General features: G+C 46.9%; 1 protein-coding gene across 11 annotated transcripts in view; it reads left to right on the top strand.

Annotated features, from left to right (window-relative positions):
* The window catches only part of BLTP1 (bridge-like lipid transfer protein family member 1), a 2,946,455-nt gene that overhangs the window by 579,300 nt on the left and 2,347,651 nt on the right, over positions 1-19,504 (top strand). For all 11 annotated transcript variants that reach the window (XM_069631149.1, XM_069631145.1, XM_069631146.1 and 8 more), the window contains exon 19: positions 8,450-8,658. In XM_069631149.1, coding sequence (XP_069487250.1) covers positions 8,450-8,658 — 209 coding nt within the window. The remainder of the gene's footprint in view (positions 1-8,449; positions 8,659-19,504) is intronic.

Raw genomic sequence — 19,504 nt, 5'->3', positions numbered from 1 at the left:
TAAATTCATCTCGAAATTTCATGTAAACCAAACTATAGAACTACCAACGTTCTTTCAAAACCCTTCCAGCTCGGGAGAAAAAAGTCTGCATACACTAGATGTACGCAGAGCTGTCATGTTCTATATGGAAAGAACCAGACCACTGAGAAAGACTAATCAGTTCTTTGTCTCGGTGGCAGCAGGAAGAGAAGGAGATGCGGTCTCAAAATCCACTATATCTAGATGGATTGTTCAATGCATCACTCTCTGTTACACTCTTGCTAAGAGAGAACTACCCTTCAAGCCAAGAGCACATTCCACTCGAGGCACTGGGGCTTCCATAGCATTCATTGCAAATGTTCCCCTTGAGTCCATCTGCAAAGCGGCTACCTGGAGTTCTGTGCACACCTTTACAAAACACTACTGTCTAGATGCACACTCTAGATCTGACTCCCAGGTGGGACAGGCAGTATTAAGACATCTTTTCTCTACTGTTCCTTCTCATAACCCACCGCCAACTCCGGGTACTGCTCGCTAGTCTATGCACAGCATGTGATTCTAAGCAGATTAACAAACATCAGAAGACAATGCATTACTTACCGTAAAAGCATTTCTGATGGTTGTATCTGCTTAGATTCACATGCGCCCACCCTTCCTCCCCGCTCGGATGGAAGGAACATAGACTTCCTTTATATCTCTCTTTTCTGTACTCACTCACGTCTATAAGGCTCCCTCAGGGCAGAAAAATACAAACAGAGGGACCTCGACGCGTGAGGGATTGTGGGTACAACGCACGTCACTATAGGGATAGTGTTACAGACACGCCTTGTCGACGTCCCCTTTTCGACTACGAAAAACAAAATGCAATACTCCGCAGTGACCACTGGATGTCGGACCTATGCACAGCATGTGAATCTAAGCAGATACAACCATCAGAAATGCTTTTACGGTAAGTAATGCATTGTCATATTCAGTAAAAAAACATTAAGGCTACGTTCTGGTTAAATTGCACTAATAAAAACCTATGAAATTCAATGAAAAAACATTGTTAAAAGGACGTTATAGTTAAAAGTAAAATGGAAAAACCTCAGAAATTCGCCAGTTATGGTAAGCTAAGCAACCATAACTCATGCCAACACCGCGCAACGACTTCGTACAAGCTGATGTGATCCAGTGGGCGCAGACGAACCGCACAAGGCCTCTCCTCCGGATGAGGTCGGCTCATTCCACGCAATGATGTCCAGGGCCTCCAAACCTGTCCAACTTGTGCCTTAGGAGACTAAAAAGGAAGGTTTCCTTTATCAAAGACGTGAGTCCAGACGTAGAGCCATCATGTACGTTCCCTTGCTGGACATCTCATATGAGGGCCTGGCCCTAATGAAGACTCCAAGCACCGCTCCACCCAAGCGGGATAGACTTGAGAAGAAATACAGAGTCCCAGCCTTCACACAGGGCTCACTTACAGGCATACAGCAGCGGAGGACAGCAGAGGCTCTGTCCGCAGCGCAGGTCCCAGACCCCGAAGCAGGTCTGAACTGGCCATGGACTCTGGCCCCCACTTGTGCACCCCAGAGGGTGGCCGGCTGGCGAGGGTCGTCAGTGCGTGGAAGATCATCACCACTGACAGATGGGAGCTGGACGCTCTCGAACAAGGGCTCACCTTGGAGTTCCAATACAGGTGTTCTTGTATCCCCCATGTGGCTTAACAGGAGCAATATGTGACGCTGCAGCTGCAGGAGGTCCATGCCATGTTACAAAAGGGGGGGGATGAAACCCATTCCCCAGCTCCTCCGTTGCTCCGGAGTGTACTCAAGATACTTTCTGGTTCGAAAGAAGACAGGAGGGTGCAGGCTGATCCTGGACCTGCAACGTCTCAACAAGTACTTTAAGTACCAGAAAGTCACATTGCACACATACGCTAAGCAAGCTGGAAGAAGGCGACTTCCTGGCGTTGTTGGATCTAGAGGATGATTACTTTCCCAACCACAGTAGGCACTGTAAATTCTTGCGGTTCGTTGTACAGGGGCAACACTATCAGTTCAAGGCACTCCCCATCGGCCTGAAATCGTCTCCAAGGGTCTTTACAAAAATACTTTGCCACGGTGGCGGGGCATCTTCGTCTTGAGGGTATCCACCTCTACCCTTATTTGTATGATTGGCTCATCCGATCCCGTGCACTGGCGAGCGAGCACACATCAAGGACCATGCGTCTGCTGACAGAGCTGGTATTTTCCATAAACTATCGAAAGTCCTGCTTGGAGCCATCGTAGAACGCTCTTTTTCTGGGTGGCCGACTCAACACAGTAACTTGTCTGGCGTTCCCCCTCGGAAGAGAGGATGTTGGCCATTCTAGGGAAGGTGTAGCGCCTGTAGTCGGCACAGATGGCCACAGTGCGGGACATCAAGTCGCTGCTGGGCATGATGTCCTCCTGCATCAACCTCGTCCGCCTTTGCAGGTTACAGATGAGGCCTCTGAAGAAGTTTCTGGATGCAAGGTGGCTACAAGTCTCGGGATCCTGGACGGACAAGATCGCCCTCAACAAGGAGTTCCAACAGGCGATAAAATGGCATGGCATGCGCCCACTTCTCACGCAAGGGGCCCAGTTCCAAGTTCCTCCTTGCAAGGAGACGGTTTACTCCGATGCTTCTCTGGAATGTTGGGGAGCACACACTGGAAAGTTGAATGCGAGAGGCCTCTGGCTGCCAGAAGAAAAGACCCTCCACATCATCGTCCTGGAGCTTCGGGCTGTCTTTTGGGCCCTCAAGTCCTTCTTGCCGTTGCTGAGAGGCAAGGTGGAGGGGGATCTTCAAAGACAATACCAACACCATGTTCTACATGCGGAAGCAGGGTGGGACCGGCTCTCTCCAAGGTGGCCCAGGATCTGTGGCACTGTGCCATTCGTCAGGACATGTTTCTCGTCCCTTTTCACCAGGTGGGCGCAAAGAACACCATTGCAGATTCGCTCAGCGGGGAGCTACAGTCTTTACAAGAGTGAGAGCTTCACCAGAACCAGGTGGATCTGCTATTGCACAAATGGGGTCAACCCAGATCGACCTCTTTGCGACGGTGAGGAACACAAGTGTCAGAGGTTTGCCAGCAGTTTCCCATAGCCAAGGAGCAAAGGGGATTTGTTCTCGTTCCTGTGGGAGGGACTTTTCCTGTACCCTTTTCCTCCGTTCCCACTCCTGCTACGAGTGATCAACACACTCAGTGTCACTGCAGAATGTTTCTCATCGCACTTCTACGTCTGTCAGCGGCTCCGTCCATCGGGCTGCAACTACCCGATCTTCTCGCCAGAGTAGGAGGAGCGATTCTACACCACGACCCAGCGTTACTGAACCTCATGACCTGGCTCCTGCAGCCTGAGAATTTTGAGATTATTCTTTACCAGCGGAATGTCGGGACATCGTGGCCAAGGCCAGAGCCTCTTTGGCGTTGGCCTGCTATGGCCATAACCGGAAGCGCTTCTCTGTGAAGTGCCAGATGCAGAATAATACTCCCATGCCTGTCACAGCCCTGCAGCTCGTACCTTACCTGCTTCCCTGGGTGATATTTGTATGCATATTTGCTCTCTTAAAAAGAGCTTAAGCGTAAGTGCTATACAATAACATATTATCATTTGACTTGGACGTCTGCTTGGATTCAGTCATTTAGTGTACTTTGTTATTTGATGCCACTTCCTGTTTTGTCAAGGAGTGAAAGGTCGTGTTTCATCGCTTCCCGGGATGTCACTTTGGGGTGGGGGTCAAATGACATCACTTCCGGTGATGACATGAGAGGTCAACGGATGTGAGGCGAGGGGTTGGCCACTTTTTTGAGGCGAGGGGTGGGCCACTTTTGTTTGGGTGACCGAGCCTATTTCTTCTCCCAGTCCGACCCTGGTGTAATCTCTTCAGGAGTATGTGAATTCATGCCAGGCCCTATGCTGGAGAAGATTTAAGTTATTTACCTGTAACTCTTGTTCTCCAGCATGGGTCTGGCATGGATTCACATACCTAGTTTCCCAAACCTAGTGAGTCCCCCAGCCGCTTTGCTGGATTTTTGGGGTTTATTTTTTTTTTCTCCTGCTAAGTGAGACTTTTACTCCCACTCTTAGACATGATTTGAGGTGTTCCTTTGTCTTTCCATGTGTTGTATGGGCTATGGGCTATGGGGTCTTTTACTCCACAGGGTCTCGTGTTTTTGATTTGGGTTACACAGCACCCTCTGTGCCGTAACCCAGGGGGTGTCGTGGCAACCCCCCAACAGACTCCATACCCTGGGACTGACTACTGTCTCCCAGGGCATGTAAAGTCACCATTGGCTTTGCTAGTCCCAAATTATGAACAGAAATCAGTACAAACCATCAAATTGTGGACGTACTGGTCGGGGCAATTTGATTGCCCCGGGGTCTGTTGTTCGAGGGGGCACATCTCCGTCCCCCCTGATCGAGTTTTGGCTGGTGGCAGTGGATACTACTTTTTATATTCGACCGCAAATATATTCCTATGGCATTTTCCCATTGTTCGAGGCTAACAACTTTAATTATTTAATTCCTATAGCCTCGAACATACCACCGGTTTATTTATTTAATATTAATTCACTGGTTGGTATTTTTTGCCAGAACTCGATTCTAAAATGGTGTTTGTGTTCTCTTCTGTGACTCCAACCCAAGTCGAGCCCTTTGTTCCACTTTTTGGCGGGCTTCTCCACAGAAGCCTCCAAAAGTGGTCCCACTCTGTCTGGGTACCACGGGGGGTGTGGGAGGGGGTTTAGGCACCCTGGACTGTGCACTCTTGTGTGATTGGCCCCGGCTCACCACTTAGCCTGTTTGATTGACAGCTAGGCTGAATGAATGGGGGTTTGCTGCATAAAAGCAGGGCTTTGGGGACTGGAACTTCAGAAGTCACCACAGGACCTAAGAATCCGAGGAAGGAGAAGCTGAGCCGATCTGCAACGACGACGCCACCAGTGGAGCCCTGCGGAACCGTCTCACCACTTTTTCCGACGACAGAGGAGATCTCCAGTCCGGAGAGTCTTCTTCCTTTGACTGGTGGGGATAACCAGTTTTGCCTTCTTTTCACCTTCCTGGAGCATCTTGTGGCCGCCTTGCCCGTGCCAAGCACCCCGGCAACCGGAATACCACTGCTTACTACTACCGCGAAGAGAAGGGTAGTACCTTTTAACTGAAGAACTCCGCTGCTGGTTTCTTCCCTGGCAGTGCAACGACCTTCATCTTTCCTCCACGGCGAGACCTCCTCTTCCTCTGGACGAAACACCGACTTGCACCCGCTGCCAGGAACAACTGCCCCTGCTGGAGCTTCCTTCACACTTAAGGTACTGTCTCCAGCCTGGCTTCCCTTGCGACAGATCGTTCGGGGTGACAGTAAAGCCTCGACTTTCTAACCTGGGCTGGCCTGGGACAACCTAGCTAACTTTTCCTGACTTTAATTTCATTCTTTGTGTGCAAACTATCTACAATACTCTTTGGGCATAACCCCACTGTGTGAACCTGGACCCCGTCTGCTTGCTCTCTCCAAGAGTGGGCCTTGCAATTGACTTCCTTGCTCTCCAGTAGAACTCTGTCTATCCTGCCTTACTGTGGTTCTTTTAAAAGTATTGAAATGTGCGTGCTTCCATAACTCTGCCCTTTTCCCTCCCTTTTTCTATAACTTATTAGAGTGCCATCTTATGTTAAGCGCTCACCTCTGTCTGAAAATAAGTGGTGTTTCTCATTAAGACTTGTCTAATAAGTAATTAGGGTTGTATATATCTAATAGTGACTGTGTGCTGAATTTACATTTCTCTTTGTGCTAGTGTAATTTATAAGTGTGACTTTAAATAAATAATTATATACTTTTACACCAAAGCTCTGGTCAGTGTTTGCTTGTGCTACTGTATCCCTGTACCTATTGTGTATCCTCTACATACTGCCTAACTCTTCTTGAGGGAAGTCTGACTGCTCAGCCACAGCTACCAAGTGAATCTGTGTGGTACAGACTGCTACCAATTGGGTTTACTGCCAAACACCTGTAGTCTTGATTTGATTTTGATTTGATTTGTTTATTTGTAATGCGTCGAAAGCCTGCAGGCATCAGGGCGCAGAGAGACAGATTCATGTTGGGCCATGGATAGAAAAACAGCTAAGGGGTGGAACATTATTTAAAGAGATGCGTCTTCAGGTTTTTTTCTGAAGATAAGCAGATTTGGCTCTGCTCTCAGCAAAGTTGGAAGGTTGTTCCACTGCTGGGCAGCGCGAATCGGAAAGGATTTCCCAGCACCGGTCGTTCGAAGTGCTTGGGGTATCTGTAGCTTGCCTTGTGTTTGGGATCTTAGAGCCCTGTTAGGGGTATATCGGGTAAATTTGGCTCTAAAATAGGATGGAGCCCCTCCATATAAACACCTGTGAACCAGGGTCATGGACTTAAAAAGGATTCTATCCTCAACTCTGAGCCAATGGAGGGATCTTCTGACCTCTGTCACATGGCTTCTTCTATCAATCTTTTTTATGATCCAGACTGTGTTGTTCTCCATTATCTGGCTTATGCACTTTTTAGATGCTCCCAATAGCAATGAATTGCCGTAGTCGAGACAAGCTAATATAATGGCCCTGGCAATTGTAGCCGTGTTTTCTTCTGTGAGTAGTGGGCGTATAGCTCTCAGAAGCCTGATATAATATGCATTATTTTTATGGACATAGTTGGTTTGGGATTCAGATCCCAGGGACGCCTCCAGCATCATCCCGAGTGTTTTCACATGGGAGACCACTTTGATGCTTGAGTCTTCGATAGTGAATTCTTCAAACTCTTTACCAAGCTTGCCCCTTGCTTCACTGGAACCGAAAATCATGAGTTTGTTTTTTGTTGCTATTCAGGCACATCCAGTTGTCTTCCATCTATCTATCAGGTTGTATATGGTTGTAATCTTTTCTTTGTCTATTTGATAATCTCCTTCCAACTCTATCACCAGCTTTGTATCATCGGCGTAGTTGGTGAAGTGAACACCGATGGATTCTAACAGTACACATAGGTATTTCATGAATAGATTGAAGAGGAGAGGAGAGATGCTGGCTCCCTGCGGTACACCTGCGCTTATGGGAGAGGATGTTGAGAACTTCTCTTCCCAATGAATTCTGGCTACACGGTCTGTGAGAAAAGATGTTAGCCATGCCAAGGCTGCCTTAGAGCACCCCGCTGTTTTCTCCAGAACTTGTTGTAAGGGCGTATGGTCAACAAGGTCGAAGGCAGCACTTAGATCTAAAACCAGATCTTAAATCTTTTGCAGTGGTCCCTAAGGGAACTGCACAGGTTTCTGCCTAACAACTGTCATTTGATGGGGGCAGTATGACCCAGAGGACAGTGATTGGTTTAGAGTAGAAATACAGTTTTCAAGTGAAAGTGAAACTGTTTTTTCTTTTACTGAGGATTCCCAGCCTGTCGACGGGGAATATTCATGAGCATGTGAATCCATGGCAGTCAGACCCATGCTGGAGAACAAGAGTTACAGGTAAGTAACTTAAACCTTACCTGATTGGGAAAAATACTTATCTAACCTTTACCTTTAGAAAACTTTACTGAGCACCAGCCTACTGCATCATTTTTACTTAGACTCACCTGAAGAAGTTCTTTTCTGGAACTTGTGACCTTTGGGTACAGGGCCCCATATCAACTTTGGGTTGGACTTTTTATAAGTGAGGGAAGCTGTTCTTGTGTTGGTGCCATCTATTTTTCTTGCATCCGGGTACTCACCACGCATCTTTTTTCTCCCCTGGGTGAATGTGTATGTATGTTATGTATGGCTTTTGCTTGCCAATGCTACCCGTGATGTGTATATACTTAGTGTGTACAAATGCCTAATAAATAACTTTAATTTTATATAATAATGTTTAACTTGGCGTATTAAGTGTTGTCCTGTTTGGACTCAATGTGGCTCTAGACCACTCATACTTTTCCTGAGTCTAAACCTTGACTGCTCGTTCTTCACCTATCTTGATTGTGTTTTGGCTAACCTCTGTCTCTTCCCTGTTTTCCATAAATAGGGTGGCCTCCCCAAATCCTCACCCCCGCGCCCTTCCATAAATGACATAAATAGAAAATGAAAGACCTGACTATCCTTTCTTGGCTCCCCATCTTCCCGACTGCACAAACCACAACCTACATCTTTGCCCTTAACTTGTGAACTTTCTGGACCATTTTATTTAATCCGCTGGCCAGCCAGCCGGTGAGTGAAAAGGGTATACATTTGAGATTGGATTGGGTGGAGGAGCCAGACTTTTTCCTGTGTATGTAAATCCTATACCATTTAACACTCAGAATTGGAATCTGTGGACTACTTGATGCCTTTGGTGTGTTCACATTGTTGATGGAAGGCCTGTCTGAAAATCAAGTGTTGACACCCAATATAAAACACACTATTGCATTCTAATTTAAAGAAATATAGCTTGTTAACCATTTTCTTTGTTTCTAAAAGTATGTTTGATTACCTCTGCAGTTTCGGTCATGGAAGAATCCATGTTGTCGATATTAAGACCGTCTCAGAAAAATTCAGAGAAAGTAGTGTCTTCACCCGTAGCTTCAACACGATGTCCAATCGACCCCTCAGAGCTTCCTCCTGACAGGCTACATGTAGAGCTGGAATTGTCCCCAGATTCACAGATGACCCTTTATGGGCCCCTCCTGAATGCTTTCCTCTCTATAAAGGTATTTGCTGACTTTTCAAATTGCAGAAATGAATGTCAACTCTCAGTCTTACTCAAGGACTGTATTTTGAGATTAATGAGTTGTAATAAAATATTTTCCTGTTGTTCCGCACATGTACACATGTTGTAATTTTCACAAGCTATCAACAGATTGTTATTTTTGATGCTTGACAAGTCATTAGCAAACGCTATGATTTTTCTTTAATCTCTAAGTGTTGGCATGCAATATTTACTATTATTAGAACTTTAAGAGGGAACTCAGAAAACATGACTGTGTATGCACAGCTACAACACATGTATTTGTGTATATCTTCTGTTAGTTCATCATTGATGGCACCTTTTAGAACAACATTTAAAAAACATGTTTTAGATATCCAAAAAATGTGTTTTTCCCATATCGTCATTCAAGGCCGTTTGTTAAATTTGGCATCCAAATATTTGAGATGATTTCTTCCTACCTAGTGAATAAATAAAAAATAAAGTGTTCTAACATCCAAGTTTTTTGTTCAAAGAAAAGAGTGCTTGTAACTGCTTCTACTATGCATCTGCTTGTGTATCGCATTTAGATGAAATGTGAAGGTTAGCCTATGTATCACATCTGGATGAAATGTGAAGTTTAGCCTATGTACTGCACTTAGAACAATTGTGCAGGTTGGCCTATGTATTGCAGCTAGAAGGAATGTGAAGCTGCTCAGCCTGTGTATTGTGCCTAGATAAACTGCGAAGGATAGTCTTCCACTGCTCCTGATGAGGCTTGTAGGGCAGCCATTGCTTTACACTCGGAAAATGTAGAAGGTAGCCATGTACAGCATGGTTCTATGTCATTTTACCGACATGAGTTTTTTCAAAATATTTTTTTAGAAGAATTTAATTCGAGAAAACTCAACAAATTTCTTTAAATATTTGTGGCGATCTCCCCCAAACTCCCCTTCCTATTATTATAAATCCTACCCTCTCCTCACCCATTTTATCCTCATAACCCCCCTGCTATATAATTTGATGAGTTTTGTCTTGATGTAATATTTTAGTTAAAAATGACATCAAAAAAACGCCTGGGGATGAAACAACACAATACTGTACTGCACTTAGAAGATGAAGCTAGCCTAGCCGTTGCACACAAAAGATCTAGGGGAATAGCAAATACACCACACTTTGATGAAACACGAAGATAGCCAATGTGTTGCACTTAGGATTTTGAGGGGAGCCAATGTGTTGCATTATTTACTAATAACCTTCGAACTTCTTAACACTCAGCATATCCACCACCCATTACATAACTAACTTGACACAAACCTCCGACACAAGACACCAAAACTACAAACACACTCCCATCTCTCTGCAACACCGAACACAAACCTAAAACACCTGCATACAACATGCAAACGCCAATCCACCAAAATCATACTAGTGCACAATGACCGTTTTTTCTGAACTGAAGCTAGCAACAACACATCAAAGCTCTCTTGTGCTTGACCCTCATTCCCACTAACCTTCCCAGCCCCCTTCCTTTTCAGTTCCGCTATAGCACGTGGAGACCATGAACAATGGCAGCGGTGCGCGGTCCCAATAACATAATGTTCGTATTCCTGGCCATGTGCAATATGTCTTCAACAATAATAACGAATAAATTAACATGTTAACCAATCGCTTGCTCAACATCCATAAAAGGTTTTAGGGAGAATTCTCAGAAATGTGTTAATTCCCTTCTACCTTAGAGACTCCCAGCTCTTTTTGCTGGACTTTAGAACTTTTTATCTGTCATGTAATTTATTTTTATTGATTTCAACAAACACAACAACCAAAACAAACCAAACAGTGAATTGTAATCTTAGCATATATCGTATCATGTTTTAACGACTGTTGCTCATCGTCCCCCCACCCATACTCCCCATCACCTCCTACAGTCGTCTTTTGGGTTGTTCCCCTCACCCTCCAGAGAATCCTCCTCATCAAGAACAGTCGAGGTAGGCTCCGATAAGGTGGCTACTAAATGCCTCCAGGCTCTCAATGTCTCTGCTTCTTCCGCCACCCTCCTGGCCGCCTCACTGTTTCCGCGTCTGCCCATTTCTGAAGATCGTGCCACCATACATCCATTCTTGGTCTGTTAGCTGTTTCCAACCCATGGCAATTCTGCGCTTGGCTAGTATATAGGCCAGGTCTTTGAGTTTGCTGACATGTGCTAGCTTACATGGTCTAGGGTATCCCACCACCATGTATGCCCACAAAGATTCTACCTCCAGCTTACCTTATTTCAGGACACACCCAGAACATGTGTATCATTCCTGCATCCACCTCCCCGCATTTGGGGCAAGTTTGTATCCCAACATTATTGAACCTTGCAATCCTGCAGGGGGTTAAGTACGCCCCATGTGTAATATAGAACTGGATTTGTTGCAGCCGCGTATTTCTAGATAACTTCTTATGGTACCTCTGAAACCTCCTTCACAACCCGTCATTCATAGTTTCCCCAGCCTCCTCTTTCCAATCCCTTCTCAGCTGGAGCACCTCCTTCTCCACCCTTTACCTCATTAGTTCATAAATTCGCGAAACTTCACGACCATCGTCTGACATATCGTAAAATGTTTCTATGGCTATATCGGGTGGATCCTACAGCACTATTTCTGACCATGTATCTTTATCTTCCGCACCAGCCTAGTATAGGCAATGTATTGTCCCAGATGTAGACCAGTGTCTACCGTTAGTGAGTTCAACTCCACTGCCTTCCCCTCTTGCCAGATATCCCCTAATGTAGCTATTCCAATCAGTTCCCACTGCTTCCTAACTATCATCCTCAATTGCTTGTCAATTCCTTTCAACGCCACTAGCGGCATTTGTGGGGAACATGGGGTCGGGTTCCCCATGATCTGCCATGCTCATCGCCAAATCTTCCATCCCAAGTCCAACAATCCCACCTTCCTGTCCTGCTGTTGTTTCAGCACACATCCATTCTTTCAAAAAGAACCGGCTACACTCGGCCCTCAGCAATCTGGACTGTGATGTTGAGTCTTCCGATAGCCATCGAACCACGTATTGTAACTGGCTGGCCAGGTAGTAAACCTCGAAGTTGGTCAATGTAATGCCCCCTTCGTCATGTGTGTTCTGAAGTTTCCACAAGGCTATCCTGTTTCTAGTATTGTGCCCTACAATCCCTCTACACATGCTTTCAAGCTTGACAAAGAAGCGCTTCATTATCATGTATGGTATGTTCCCAAAGAAATGCAGCAGCCTAGGTAACACTACCATCTTCAGTAACGCCACTCTCCCCATCATGGCCAAGGGTAGCTTAGCCCAGAACCTCATACTATTCTCTATGTTGGCCTTTGCCTTCTCAGTGTTATGTTAATATTCAGACTCGACTGTATGATATATGTCGATCCCCAGGTACCTGAAGGTTCTGGTCTCCCATTGTATCTGTAGTACTGGCAGTTTCTCTTGAGGTATCCCTTTTATAAATGCCTAGTGGAAATATACATGACTTTTTAGGGTTCTGTTATGCCCGACAGTGCCGCATAGCTCCCCATCACTTCCAATATGTATTGTAGGTTCTCCTCCGGGTATCGTAGGTATAGCAGCACTTCATCAGCATACAGTGATATCAAATGCTGCCCTCCCTTTGTGCTGATCCCCACCTCACCATATTGATGTCTCAGGTATATCGCCAGAGGCTCAATGCCAGGATAAATAGCATCGGGGACCACAGGCATCCCTCTCTAGTACCATTCCAAGCTGCCATCGATCTCAGACCGTCGCTCCCGTTTTATCCTGGGCTAGGGATGCACTGTATAGCAGCTGTGCCCATCTCAAGTACGTGGGCCCAACCCCATACTCCTTCAAAGCCGCCAACAGCCACGGCCACTTAACTGAATCGAAGGCCTTCGCCGCATCCAAAGAGATTATAGCCACCTCCTGTTGGTTCTCTTGTGTCTGTTCCATAACGTGATGTAGTCTCCTCAGATTATCCGATATACTCCTGTGCGGTACATACCCCGTCTGGTCAGAGTGAATGAGTTTGCTAATAACGGGTTTCAATCTGTTCACCAACACTGCCGTGAGTATCTTGCTGTCTTGATTTAGCATGGATAGCGGTCGGTACGACCTGCAGTCTGTGCTGGGTTTGCTGGGCTTAAGAAGTGGGACAATGACCGCCTCCCTCAGGGACACCGGCAGTATCCCCCTATCCAGAGCTTCGTTAAGCATTGCCAACATCGGGGGATCACTTCCGCCCTGAACGTTTTGTAGAACTCACTTGGGAGCCCATCCGCACCTGGCACCTTACTAGTGGGTAACAGCTTAATCACCGTCTCTAGCTCCTCCTCGGTGATCGGGACCTCCAAGGCCTCTCTCTCCGCAGTCCCCAACTTGGGAAGGCCAATATCCTTCCGCGTTTCAGTCGCCTCCTCTCCTTCGCATTGCTCAACGTTCTTATACAATTGCTGGTAAAACTCTAGAAAGCCCCTGTTGACCCCTTCTTGGGTATCTAACATTTGTTCATCCATACCCCGTATTGCCCTGATTGTTTGTCTGGGTGCCTCACCCTTATAGAGTCAGCCCCCGACCCCCGCGTGTTGTCTTTCTACGTATTTTTTATAACTCAAGTTACATAATCTCACCCAGTGCTCCCTGCACTCTTGTTGCAACTGTCTTATCATCCCAGCCTCCTCAGGGGAGTGCTCGCCCCTAAGCATGACTGCCCCTATTTTCTCTTGCGCTTCCTGCAACTCCGGTACTATTCCTCCTTGCAGGCCTTTGGATCTGGATATTGATGCCCCCCTCATCACCACCTTAAATGCCTCCCACACTGTACCAGCTGAATCCACACTACCTGTGTTATGTTCAAAATATTCCACTATTTCCTTCCGTATATCCTCCCTAAATATGACATCTTTCAAGGCATCAGCCCTAAGTTTCCATCTGGGGATCCGTGCCTTAGGTGGCTTATAGTGCCACCTTATGACTAGAGGCGAGTGGTCAGAGAGGATGCTTGCTTTATATTCCGACCCCACCATCTCCCCCATCAACTCCGGTGCAGCAAATATGTAGTCCAGTCTTGTGTATAAGTTATGTGGGGCAGAATAGTGTGAGTATTGCCCGTCTTGCGGGTGGTGCATCCTCCACACATCCACAAGATTGTAGTCAATCAATAGAGTCAGCAAAGTTTTGGCTGCCGGGGTAGGTCTGTCGACTTTCACATCTGATCTTTCTACCTTGGGGTCAAGTGTACAGTTAGTCTCCTCCCCATATGACTGCCCATTCCCCCAAATATGGAGCGCTTTTGTTGTATACGGTCCTGAAGTAGCCCGTAGCATCTTGGTTTGTGGTATACGAGTTGACAATACTCAGCTCCCTGTTTTCCAGTAATCCCTTAATCAGGACCATCCTCCCGTCTGGCTCTATAGTGGACTGCAACAGTTTAAAGAGGACATGCGGTGCCACCCCCGTGATAGCCCTTCTGGCTTACGCTGAATATGTTGACCCTATGGTAGTCCCCTTCCATGTTCTTTCCACCAACCCCTGTTTCTCTTTAGTTTAGTGGATCTCTTGCAATAAGGCAATGTCAATTCTCTGTCTCTTCAAGTACATCATAACCATGGTCCTTTTTTAAACAACTATTGAGCCCCCTAACATTCTATGTCACTATCTTGAGATCTCCCATCTCATCCATATCATGTTCCGCCTTTCACCACCTTCCCTAGCCACAGTACGGTATAGGTGTAAACTCGCCCATCCCTTCAAACTCCCCAACTCCTTTCCCACCCCCCGCCCTACCCATCCCCAACTGCTGATCACGTCCCCCTCCCACCTTTACTCCCAATTCAATGTCAACCTCACCCCTCCCCAAACCCCCACACATCCCCAACTTCTGACTAGCTCCATCCCTGGATCTCAGGCTACCCTGCATCTAGTCCTAGCCCGCTTGGAACACTGCAGGGGGGGACCCCTCTACTGGAATCTCAACTAACCTAATTATGGGGGGTAAAACTGTGCTTCCTCTGTGACTCCCGCATAACTGTCTCAATATAATACACACAGGGTATATTGTATAATTATTACTTATCTTGTCTATAGTCCCACTCGGAGGCCTTGGGCACATATATGTATAGCGTATTACATCTACATTCCCTTAACTAGTATGATGAGCCCAGAGGATTATGCTGCAGCTCTCAGTCAATGTTTTAGCCGTGGACAACAACCCCCTTTGCTCAACCCACAGTGTCTCTACGGTCCAAAAACCTCACGCATTTACTTATCCAGTCCTCTCTCTGTCTGGTCAACAGTCTCTGCTGGGCAATTCCGTGTGTCCAACCTTGCTATTGCGTCCTCTGGGGTCTCGAAAAAATGTGTTTTGTTGTTATACACCACCTTCAATTTTACTGGGTACAGCAACATATACTTGAATCTCGCATTGCGTAGCCTTCTTTTGACAGGTACGTAGTTCAGCGGTAGTCTTTGCACCATGAAGGTATTGTTTGGGCACGCTGTGATGGTTGCAGAGCCTCTACTGATGGTCCCTCCTTTGCAGAAGTGCTCCAGTATCTTCTCCCTAACTTTGTAGTTCAGAATTTTGGCAATAAGTGGCTGGGGAGGTGCACCTGTTTGCGGCCTTCTGGTCAGGGCCCTATGCGCCCTTTCTACTGCGAATCCTTGGGTGAGTGTGCCACCGTCTATTTTCTGCAGCAGCTTGTTCTCAACATAGTTCGTCGGGTCTGCTCCTTCCACTCCTTCCGGAAGCCCTACGATGCGTATATTGTTTCTTCGTGCCCGTCCTTCCGCTTCTTCCGCCCTATTTTCCAAATTGCGCCTACGTTTTTGTAGCACAGTGACTTCCTTGGCGTTTACGGTGCTGGTGCTTGAGTTGGCCTCCACGTCCTTTTCCAGCCCCTACGTGCGTTCTGCCAGTTTCCTAACATCTTGTCGTAGTAGATTGACGTCTACACTGACTGCGTTGATCGTATGCTCCAGCAAGATCTTTAGTTCTGCAATTGCTGAGTCCATTTTGCAGACCCAAGAAGTCTTCTGCTCCGCAATGGCCTCCAATATCTGTTGGTCTTTCCGTGCCATGCTCTCCCCGCTTTGCATATCCTGTTTCTTGGGTCTTCCAACCTCTGCATTTGGGGATGCTTTGGCAAAGTCATCCATGGTTGGCTGTTTCGCTTTAGTTTTGCCCACCTTAGAGGCCATAACGTATTCTCGCAGGGTGTTCCACTTTCATCCGGGTCCCTTATTCATCTCCTTCATCGGCAACCGGCAGCTTGCGCAGTATATCAGCTATTGATGTGCCTTTTTGTTTGGTCTCGTTGCAGGTTTGTCTTTAGTGCACTACGTGGGCTCTGTGGTTGTGCAGCCCCTTGTTTCTCACCGGGAGCAGATTCTGCCTCTGCTGCCCCCCGGGTGGGTACCCCTGGCTCCTTTTCTGGCTGTGTCACATCCGTCTGCCCTTACTGACCCCAAGCGCTGTGTTGACTTTATTTCTCGCGGCCCTTTCAGTGTTATTGTATTTGAGGCCGTGCAGTCGGCGCAGGTATCCATTCCTGGTTGTTTCCTTGTTTGTTTACTCTGAAGAGCCTGCTCAAGTTGTGCACAGTGAGATCCCGTTGTGGGGCTCCTCCTCATCTGGGCCCCTGTCCACGGGAGTGTGTGCTTTGTTCTACCTCATGTCCTGTTCCCACAGCGCCAATCAGTCTCAGATTTTGTTCGATAGGGCAGCAATGCCCAGTGGGCACCACCTGTAGCGCACAACCCGGCCTCTCCCTCTTTGTCTGGCTTCTATCTTGTCTGCACTGGGATGTCAGCCTTATGTGTTGTGTTGGACATACGTGTTGCCACCCACGTGTCTATTACGCTAAATGCAGTGATGCAGTGCCCTTCCGATCGGGGTTGCAGTCATTTCCTGGCTCAATTGGGCCATTTCCTGTGACTTTTGTGGAATGCTCTAGCTGCATTTTCCGACGTGCCGCTCAATCTGAGCTGGGTGAGAGCCTGGTGGACAGTGAGAGATTGTTGCCGCTTTCCCAGAAGGTGAAATGACTCAGCGCAGAGCATTTCCATTCAGCCGTGGCATTGATACATTATTGCCAGGCCGTAGTTGGGATCGCGTTGGGGCCTTGGTCCTCGCTTCACTATCAGCCCCATCAGGAGATCCGAAGTCTACGGTGCCCGCCGTAAGTGCTCAAATTAATTTCCGGCAAGGAATCTTCTCGGGGTTCAGTCAAGGTGCTCACTGCTAGCGTGTGTGTATGCTCGGTGATACGAAGCATCCATAAACTAGCTCTTCATTCGCATTCTCCGCTATAGTTGCAAGCTCCTCCGTGTCAGTTACATTATACTCCATCGCGGTTGCAACCTTCCCGCTTTTTTCTGTCTGAACGCCAGATCTGCGTTACTCGCGGGGCAGAACTTTGCTCCTTTCCACTCAATCTGCCGTTGTCTTGGGTCTTCCTCGTCTGCCTCGCCTTGCCACACCATGGTTTTTGTTCTGTTCTGCTCCTCCCGCAGAGTCAGTACTGTCTGACATTTGGGAGAAACCTCCCGTTGTGTTATCAGCTCCTCGCTACTCTGCCCCTCTCTTTGTTATATGCCAGGTGCCATCTTATTACATCCATCCCGAGGAGCGCCGCAACTTCACCGTCCTCTTTCTCTCTTCCACATGTCCGATTATCGTCAGGATTTTCACCGTTGCATGCAACTTCTTCATGTTGCTGCAGCTTTAGGCTTCCTCTTCTTAGCAGTCTTTAGAACGCTTGTGTTCGACGGATCAGCAGGAGTGCCCAGAATGGACGTCGTAGTCCGTGGCCATGTAGCCACGCCCCCTCTCTCATGTAATTTTAATGTGATTTATTCTCTGTTTCCTTTGACTTTGGAGTCTGACAAACTGCATAGGCATCATCTTTAGATTGCGTTGTACAGCACCTTCAGTGCAGTATCACAGGGAAGTCTTAGATTTCCCAAAGGTTTTAAATACCTTTTCTTGGTGAAACGACTGATTCCAAGAGCAGTAAAGTGAAATTGACTTTACTTACTTTTTGCAACTTTCTAGACCCAGCACACACTCTTACAATAGGGTGCTGGAGGGGTTACTGAGTATCCCCTTTGTCTGGTTTCTCATGTAACATTTTTATGTTAACATTTCTACAATTAATACCTGGTGGCAGTGGTTTACTTTTTACTACCATTGTGTGTTTTTACTGCGGCCTGCCTCCGCAGTCACGGTAAGGCACCCACGGGTGCCCATTTCGTCAAAATGGCACTGGTCTTTTGTTTTCACCATTTCTTGTCAGGAAGGTCTTTCTTGAGATTTACTCTGCGCGCCAAACCAGGCTTGGTCCCTTTGTTCATTTTGTCTTTGGCGGGCTTCACGAGTGAAACCCGCCTCCGGCTCCAGTATGTCTGGTAGGGGCAGGAAGTGAGGGTGGTGCCCAAAACTCCCTGTGCTTAATCCCCTTGGTTACAGTAATGCACCCAAAGGTGATTGGCCGGCTGGCTGTCAGGCAAGGATAGACACCCTGCTGTGTGATTGACAGCTAGGCTGGAATGAATGGGAGAAACCTGCATAAATGACGGGGCTTTTTGGCTTGGAAGGCAGAGTCGACCACTGGACGAAGGAATCCGAAGAAGAACTTGGAAGAGACGCCTGCTGCAACTCCTGGACCGTTGGTTTGCCCGTTGAAGCCCTGCTGCTGTGCTGAAGCTCCAAATTCACCTCGACTATAGAATCCCTGGAAGGATGACTTCTCCCTTTGAGTTGGTGGGACCAATCAACTCCAAATGCAATCCCGTCTGGACATCCTCTCGAAGCTGGTTGTATTTCAGCTGCTGCTGCTGTTGGATCTGAAGTGCCAGGGAGAGGAACACCAGATTGTTTGTGTTGCTTTTAAGTTGGGCTTGAGCACTAGGAAGATCCTCCGGACTTCCCTGATGCAGGACTGACCAAGCCTGAGCCACCTCAACAGAGTGCTGGACCCCAGATGCGAGGAAAGTCTGAAGTGGTATCCGAGAACCGCAGTGTTGCTATTTGCTGTCAGATGCGAGGAACTGAAACACTGAAGGACCGCTGAATTGAAGTTTACCCATTGCTGCCACTGACCTTTCCATTGCAGAGCAGGGGTCCCCAGACGTCGTCCTTGTCCCCACGGCTGAGGCTCAGGAACAACCGGATCTGAAGAGCTGTACAGGAACAGAAGCAAGCCGGAACCATTTATTCTAACCAGGGGTACTGTAAAGTCTAAGAGAACTTACCTCTTGTTGTGTAGCCTTACTTGCTCTCAGTTGAGACCTGTCTTGGTTAACTTGCAGAATTGCTAAAGCTTTGCCCCTCGCAAGCCTCCCAGCTTGTGGCCCTTCACGTGTTCTACTTTTCTACAAACATTTTTAAAAACATTGTGCAAGACTTTTTACCTACCTGCAAAGATGATCTACAGCTCCCCTTGACATTTTGCAATTAACATTTGCTGTCCTGGCTCCCTGAGAGACTCCTCGTTACCTATGACTTTGTGCTTTGGCCTTTCCCCCAGGAAAGGGTTAATTTACTCTGCTTTGGAAGGTTTATAAAAGTACTTACCTGTTGATGAATTATTTGTTAAGCTTTGTTTTAATCCTCTATTCTATCATTTGCCACAAACTCAGTATTACTCTAAATGTACCAGTAATGAATCAATGTCCACAGTGTCCTAGCTATTTAAGTCACCTGAGGTTGTAGGAAGTGTCTGTGTGCCATCCCCAATGGGTATCATCTGATTTAGAGAAACTAAGAGTGTGTTTTGAAGTATATTTAAGTGTTACATGTTTTGCCCCCTTTCTGAAGAAGGCTTATATAACTGACATTGAAATACATTAATAATTGTTTTATCAAG

This window comes from Ambystoma mexicanum, chromosome 6q (assembly GCF_040938575.1).
Source record: "Ambystoma mexicanum isolate Mex_15411 chromosome 6q, UKY_AmexF1_1, whole genome shotgun sequence".
Taxonomy (NCBI): domain Eukaryota; kingdom Metazoa; phylum Chordata; class Amphibia; order Caudata; family Ambystomatidae; genus Ambystoma; species Ambystoma mexicanum.
This window is presented reverse-complemented; position numbering and strand designations above follow the sequence as displayed.